General features: G+C 38.4%; 1 protein-coding gene across 1 annotated transcript in view; it reads right to left on the reverse strand.

Moving 5' to 3' along the window:
• Positions 1-8,391, reverse strand: part of pdxkb (pyridoxal (pyridoxine, vitamin B6) kinase b) — a 31,578-nt gene extending 23,187 nt beyond the window's left edge. Inside the window, exon 1 of the mRNA XM_084735802.1 lies at positions 8,022-8,391. Coding sequence (XP_084591928.1) covers positions 8,022-8,102 — 81 coding nt within the window. The 5' untranslated portion in view covers positions 8,103-8,391. The remainder of the gene's footprint in view (positions 1-8,021) is intronic.
• Between the last annotated feature and the right edge of the window lie 238 nt (positions 8,392-8,629).

An 8,629-nucleotide genomic window follows, 5' to 3' on the forward strand; every position in this document is an offset into this window, starting at 1 on the left:
GAAAGTGGTGATATATCCATAGTGGGAGCTCACTATGTTATGTACGCTGCATATGTTTACTAGATGTTTAAAGTGTCTGGCTCTGAAGGCAGTTTTTCTCTCATTCCTCTTTCAGCTCAGAGCACTTTGCTCTGGAGTGGGTGTACTGTGCCACTGGATGAGAGTGTGTCCCAGAGCAGCGACTGTCACTCTGCAGACCTTTACATTTGCAAACAAAATAACAAACTCCCCCTAAATCACCTAAACACACAGATGATGGATTCAGCCCATCACTAAAATGCAATATGTTCATCTTTTACATCAAAATAACAAAACATATCATTCAATCAATTCAATTCAAGAAATGACTCAGACAGAAATTCTGTTCAAGGATGAGGTAATGTATTAAAGGAGGAAATCAAAACTATTTTTCCTTGGCCTGTAGTGCTATTTATTATTTTTTTTGTGTAAGAGATAGTAGTTCCTACCTGAAACTACTGATTTTCTTTAGTAACCAAGATCATGATTTCTGGAAAGAGACACTAGTTTCTGCTTTTGAATTTTTCTTTCTTTTTGGTGCTTTGAGCACCACAAGCGCCATTTAGTCCCATCATATTGGAGAGAAGGCAGACATCTCCACAACAGACATCTTCAACAATCAGCAGCTTGCATAAAAAAATCTAGATGGATAAACACATTACAGGCCAGGGATGAATGCATATTTTTGATTTTGAGGTGAACTGTCCCTTTAAAAGTTTTATTCATGTTACATTTAGTTCCATTTGCCAGCTTTCCTAACTCTCTCATGGATCAGACATATCCAAATCCCAACGACTGAGTCGATCATCAAGGTAGGTACCCGTTTATGAAGTTTGTGGTTCATTAACTGATAATTAGACCTACATTAAGTATAAATCTAATTAATTACAAGCTTGTCTGTCTACCAACAATGAATAATTGGTCATTTTCTCACAGGGCTTAAGTCTTCTCTAAGGGATGTTTTGGCATTAAAACAAGTATCTAAAACTGAATGAACAGCCAGTTGAAAGTTTTATGATTTGATGACAGTTTCAGAGGCTGCAAGGCACTTTGAGTTTCACAAAGCAAAAAACACCAAAGTTTTTCTTGCATTTAAAAATATTAAGATTCACTCTCACAAGAGCAAGGTAGTGACATGAACAACTGCAGAACCCCAGGCTCTTAAAGAGTTAGAGGCAAACAGACTGTCCCTTTGATAATAACGTATTGATAATTCACATATTAAGCTTTTATAGTCTCTGTTTTTGAATGAACAAATGTTCAGTTCCAATTCTAAATTTCATTTTGGAGGAAATACAAAAAATGATAATATATATTCAACTTAACTCGATATACTTATGTAAAAATGCATTAATCCGCCATTTGTTGCTGGAATACAACACTCATTTTGGATTTTGTTTCTATGTGAAAGCTGAATCTATCCAGTCCAGCTGTGAGGCAGCCTGTCTCCATCTTCCGTGACGTCACCAGGAGGAATCCTGTGGCAGCCAATCACAGCCTCGCTTCCTCATATTGCCATCTCCTGCCTGCTGACAGGCCTGAGAATCTTTGTCCTGTCAGCACACAGAGAGGGATGCCCTGCACGGCGCGCTCGCTGACATCATCGCCATCATTATCTTATCCCTCATCTTCAACACCAACTGAATCATGGTGATGACTCGGAATACTGAGACTGACCCGTGGGCTTTCTGTTGATTAGTTCCGATTTAAAATACCATCTCTCTTTTTTTTTGGCTTATGCCCACAAGCATCAGTGGTTCATTCACAAACTGACTGCAATACTCAGCAGCAAAATACACTTGCAGTACTGTCAAGTTATACTTATCAAGCTGGTGTCTGCCAATAGCACATCTCTCTGACTGCCTGTGACTCCAACTGTACATTTACATCGTTATTATTATTCCTCTAACAACTTATTCAAGTTAAAACATGGTGCCTGAAGGGTTTCTCTCCATAGATTTAACAAATGATTGATTTAAAATGGAAAACAGGGCCAATACTTCATCGCTGTAATAATTTGAAAGTGAAAGCAACTGAAAGACATTCTGCATGAGCAGTTTAATTTCTCACCAGGGGAACAGCGCACAAAGATATCACAATATCAGTAAGACTCATAACAGTTATTCAATTGGTTGCCTGTGGGCTAATCTGCCCCTTTACAAATATGGGGAAAAAAAGTATATCATCATGATTTTATTTACATAACCTACTAACATTCTAAGTTTATGGGTGTTTCCATTGTTTATTAAAATATAATCATTTTATTAGTAGGCCAATTAGCACATTGGTTATGTATGTTGTTAAGCAAAGAGACACATTATTTTAAAGCTTTAACTCAGTCAAACTGAATGAAAAAGATGTTAAATTCAACATTGTGTTTTATACAACAAAAAGCTGGGCCTATTTCTAATCTAGGATTGAAAAGGTGCCCCATTTTTCCTTGTACTTTTGCACATAATGCATGTTTTTCTATTGTGAAAACTAAAACTAAAAATGTGCAGTGATTCACACTTTAAAATTCCTAATTTTATAGGTCAGACACAGGAAATGTAAAAGTCCAGCCCCTGGTACTTTACTTTTTCCAAATGTGGTCATTTTAAAAAAGGAATTTGATCAGTTTGCCCTAAATTATAAAATTCTATAGGCTATTTGGCACAATGCAAGACTATTTAAGGTCTTGAAATAAGGTAGTACAACTTGCAAGACTTACAGGCACCCTGTAAAAAGACTAAAACCACTTTATTACAGATAACATCTACATAACAAAACAGCATGAATGTAATCTTAGTATCATTTATAAAATTATTGGTGCCAGCACATACTGTTTTTCAGAAACAATTAGTGATTGTAAAACTAGTATTTTTCCTGTTCTTTTTAACTAAGACCATTAGACTTTACACAACTAGCAAATTAGCAACAGAATAACTATTTCTATTTATTTTGTTCTATTTATTTAAAAGTGGGGGTGGAAGGTATAAAAGGCATATAACGAATTCCAGTATAAGTTTAAGAAGTCCGACAACAAGCGGAACACAACAAGCTGCAAATCATGTCCAACAACAGTGGTATTAAGTGGTGGTAATATTTGATATGTCTGAGAAAAGGTTGGCACATTAAATATTCTTAGAATATGTCTGTACAGTGTGAAATATGTCCTTGTTATAGAATTAAAGGTATAGTAATAGCTGTCACAGCTGCCATAACAGTACTTTAACCCTTTAGAAGCATTTAGATTGAAATTAAAAAAAACAAAACAAATACACCTACATACATACAGTTACCGTCCATGCTTTAAATTATAGCATGACATAAATTTAAGCCTATACCACCCAACCCTATTTAAAAGAGACCATTTGGAAAAATAATAATGTTGCCATGCTCCAAGATCAACATCTATACTAACACTAAAAATGCATATTGGTATCAACACATAAAGGGGAAGTATCCGTTAGTCAGTTAATCTTACTTTGGCCTGCTAACATTGACAGTTAACCTAACCATGGCCTGCTTTGGTTAAGCTGCAGGTTAAGGACAGTGTACTGGTTACTATGAGTGTCTAGTGGAAGCTTTAGTAACTGCACAAGTGAATATTATTTTAACATTAGCCTGGTACAGACTGGCCTTAATCAGCCGTAGTAGTCGAACATTTTAATGGCTGTACTGAATACTGGTGACATGCATCAAAGCCCAGCAGCCATTAGGATAACCGCAAAATACATCCTGGGGCGAAGCGGGCTAAAAATAGAGTCAAGCACTTCTCACAACAAGTGACTGTCTTTCAGGATGATGGGACATGGACTGGAGGCCTGTACTTGCCTCGCCATCACTACTGACTGCCACGCCGCTGCTCGTGGAAAATATGAAACTATAACAATCACCAGCATCATCGTCATGGCAATTATAGACCCAAAGCAATCACTGTTATCATCCTAGTGTCAACATTAGGGATCATAAAGGGAAATGACTATCACTTTCATGGCCGGGAGGAGCTACTAACCTCTGTGTCCTTTCACATAATATCAAATTAATGGCTTGTTTTGAATGCATTTGCTGTTTTGGGCTCCTTATTCTGGAAGTTAGGCATTACTGTAAAGCACACAGTTAACTCTGCCTTTAGGTAAAAGCTTTATTACTGCTGTCAATGTAGGTAATGACTCAACACTAAAGTCCATCCTATTATTGGACGACAGAACAACACACATGTTGAGCCACTCATAAGCAACAGTTCTTCACCTGTAAGGTATTCTGTTAACTGACTGATGCCTACTACCCTGTCTTTTCTACAGAGCAGAGATAGGTCGATACGATATACAGCAGCGGTATCGGTCCAATACCATCCCAAATCACTGGATCAGATATCAGGGGAAAAGAAAACGTGTAATCTGATACAAGCTGATAAAAGCTTAACTAAGCTAAACTAGCTCAACTGTCAGCTATGTGGCGTTATTTTTAACTCAAGGAAGCAAAAGCAAAACAGCTGAGTGACATTTAAGTTTATATTTTCATTTTGAAAGTTTGAGTGGTACTGACCAGTCATAAAATGCTGCTAAAAGCTCTGTGTGAAAAAGGCAGCAGTATAACTGAGTCATGCTGTGGGCTTTGTATTTCCTTCTTTATGGGGGTAGAATATTTATTTGATGTGATTGATGATGTTTTTAGATGGCCAGGTTGGTGCATCCATACAAATGTATCACTAACAGCTGAACTGTTTAAGACAGGGAAAAAACTGCATTGGATTGGTATCAATACCGGCAGATACTCAAAATTGCAGTATCAACGGACATAAAAAAAAAAGTGGTATCAAACCATCTCTACTACAGAGCACCCCCTGATTAGGGGTAGGAGTCACATAAATGATAAGGTACAAAGAGGCACCCAAAGGTGAACCACAAAAACAAATAATTCATCATCTTAACCTCGGGGGTTACTGTGGTCAACATTTTTGGCTCGGTCAGTTTAATGATTAGTGAGATTAACCATTAACACAGTGTAAAGAATCAGTGGTCACCTGAGCTTCCTAATGTATAAGCTAAGCAGTGATATAGAACTATGTTTGAGGTGTCCTACAACTTTATCAGACACTAGACAGTCAATGAGCATAATATAACATTACCATTATATACCAAGTCAAATTAGGGGACCTACACCAATAGCAATATATGTATAAATAGTTATTTCATATTCAATCATATGTATTGTCTTGATTAAATACCAGTTAAAGATACTGGACTCAATAGATTACCATTGTTTTTTCAAATGTATCAGATACTTGCATTATTCTACCTGCATGTAGCTGGTGCTAATTTTGTGCCATGGGTTGCATACTATGGCCAATCAGAGTTCAGTGTAACAGGACACCTGACACAGGTACTTGTTTGTCATTATAAAAGAATTACAATACTGGAGGCAATGATTGCAATGGTAGACATTTAGAATGGTTTTAGGTTTAACTCATAGTTCACAGGAAAACAGTGTTGCAGAATCTCTCAAACAATTGAAGTGAATGGTGACCAGGTTTTAAATGGAAAAAAAACAACCAAAAACTCCATACTGCGTATCTGGTGTAATTCAAGTCTCCTAAAGCCATCACACCACACACACCCAGTTCAGACAGCATGTGTGTGCACATGAATGTGGCTTCAAGCTAAGGTTCTACAGTTAATATTTAGGCTAAAAACATTGTGTAAATTATGTATTTCCAGTCAAGTTGGCATGTTGGGGCTTCAGGAGACTTAGATTACACCAGATGAGCAGTATGGAGACACTTAATGTTTTTTCAATTTTTACATTTGAAAACTGGTCACCATTCAATTAAATAGTTCGGGGGAATCTCCAATGCTGTTTTCCTGTGAAACTCCAGCAGTCTTTTGTGGACTTAAAAACTAAACCCGACCTTGAAACGGCATGAGGGTGAGTAGATAATGAACTAATTTTCACTTTTGGGTGAACTATCCCTTTAAGAGCCTTGACTATGGGTAGACTTCATGAGACACTGTCCAAGTGCAATGCTCAGAAGGTGGATGGTATCGCAATTACAGGCAATTTTTTTGATTCTACAAATTACAAGACATCCACTGGCTACAATTAACACCTCCCTAAAAGAGCAACTTTGTTAATTAATACACTAATTTATTCACTGTGGCACAAATCTTTTTTCACTGCAGCCAGATTGATGTCAAGGGTAAACACATGATTACCAACGATACTAATTCTATCTCGTAGGGCTGCAACAGTTAATCGATTATTAAATTAATCGCCAACTATTTTGATAATAGATTTCTCAGTCTGAATAATTCTCTAAGAAAAAAATCTCAGATTTCAGCTTCTTAAATGTGAATATTTCCTGGTTTATTCACTTCTCTCTGACAGTAAGCTGAATATCTTTGAGTTGTGTACAAAATAAGACATTTAAGGATGTCATCTTGGGCTCTGAGACACACTGATCAACATATTTCACCATTTCGGATATTTTGAAACAAATCACTATTAGTTGATTAATAAAGAAAATAATCAACCAATTAATTGACTATAAAAAATAATCATTAGTTGCAGCCCTACCATCCCGATCTATGTACTGAAACATAGCCTTTCCTAACTCTGACCTGAAAGCAAAAAAACCTTAGTATCATTGGTGTGATCTGTGTTCATTCCACTATTTCACTCCAGAATGACTCCTGTGAAAACATATATTGTTTTCAGTTTCACTGAACTTTATAGACAACAAACACAGTAAGTGTGTGGTCTTTAAGTCTTTATAACTCACACAACAAAATGTATGTGTACAAATATTCTAATGAAACACAATAACAATCAGGCAAGATGCTAAACTTCAAACAGCTATCCTCTGTAGTAAAGGAAGAAAACATCTAATGATAACATTTCCTCCCAGCAAGTTTACCAGCAGTATTGATAATTTGTCCATCCTGTAGTACTGGCTTGCAGGTTATCACTGGATTTGTGTCCATCCAGATATTCCCATACTCATCATGACCATTATAGCTGTCTGCCTGCCTGCCTGTCTGACGTCTGAGAGAGAATAATGGCAACCAGAGGCAGGGACACTGTGTGGTGACTGGTTAACAGGCTGGTACAAATTTCCCTCTGACCCCTGAGATTATCATTAGCTACCTTTTGCAACCCTGCTGGGCGGTGTATACTCTACTGACAGGTTATAATTGACCTGTAAGCGAACAGCTTGTTTCTCCATATGACAGTTATCGTCATTCTCACTAATCATCCAAAATAGGGGTCATTTGATTAACACCAGGAGGTCCATTATCAGACACAACTTAGTCATTAAGTCGCTCTACAGCCAAGCATTTCTCATCAATCTATGCGACACATGCATGTTTTCTCAGGATGAATGATAAAACCTAATAGAAAAACACCTCGCTCCATTCAATGACAGGTGTCGTGCCACAATTTTCTCCGTCAGATCAGAGATGGAGTTCTTCATTCATTAGCAGTCTGAATGCAATACATCGCCAAATAAACCAGACATGGACGACTAGAACATAATATGATCCATGATATGATCCATATTTCACATCTTTCAATTAGATGGTTTATAGATAGTTTGGTATTTTAAAAAAGCAGATTCTGTCGGGGAAACCGAATTTGCACGACACCTGTCGTCGCGATTATTGCTTGACATATAGGTGACAATACAGTTATTATGGGCTTTTCATAGCACGCCCAGCAATAAGATCGTTTTTGGCCGTTTACACTGAAACAGCAGGGAAAATACAACTAACCTCGGTCACAAATTTAACTCATCCAGATGACCGATTTCTGTTACCAAAGATTTTATCAACTTTATACGATGTAATTGCCGTGTTTCATTACAAAAATTGGTATACATATCTGTCGGTTTAATGTTGACGGAAAGCCGCACTCAGATTTTGTGGGCAGAGGGGAACCAAGCGTGTCAGACAGGGTCGTGTCCGTGAACGGGTGTCTGGTCGCTCGTTGTCCGATAATGGGTGTATGCGAGTTGTATTTACCTGTAATGGGAAAGAGGCGCTCTTGTTGCCCACATATCCCCGGACTACATGGCTCTGTATGGACAGAACACGGCATTCCATGGCGGCTCCCGGTCAGCCGAGGAGGGGTGCAGATAATCCGTTCCTTCAACGACAATCACGGGTACACATAACACTACGGAAAAACTGTATTTAAGCACAAGCAAAACGCCGGCGGTTGTAAGAAGCGATGTTAGCTAGCTAGCTAACCAACTGTGTGTCACACGTAGGTTGACGATGTGTGTGAGCGCGTGTTGTGGTAGTAGCGGGTGATGTGCAGGAGCGTGTGTGATGGAGAGAGAAAGAAAGCGTGCAGCCCCACACACAGACACGCATTGACACACACACACACACACACACACAAACAGCAAGGGTCGGTTTATGGACGACCTTAAAAAGTGTTGCGAGTTTGCCGTTAACGTTTAGCTAACTGATAATAAAAACAACTGTATCACGAGCTGACCAGCCAACTGAGGGGTCGCGTGCAGCTGCACTACACTGAAGGACAAAACGTACACACGCGCACGCACGCCGGTATTCTGCGCAGGCAATCAGAGTGACCGCCTAAGCCGGATGACGTCAACACAGGG

Source organism: Lutjanus erythropterus, chromosome 14, assembly GCF_056507025.1.
Source record: "Lutjanus erythropterus isolate fLutEry1 chromosome 14, fLutEry1.hap2, whole genome shotgun sequence".
Classification (NCBI taxonomy): Eukaryota; Metazoa; Chordata; class Actinopteri; order Lutjaniformes; family Lutjanidae; genus Lutjanus; species Lutjanus erythropterus.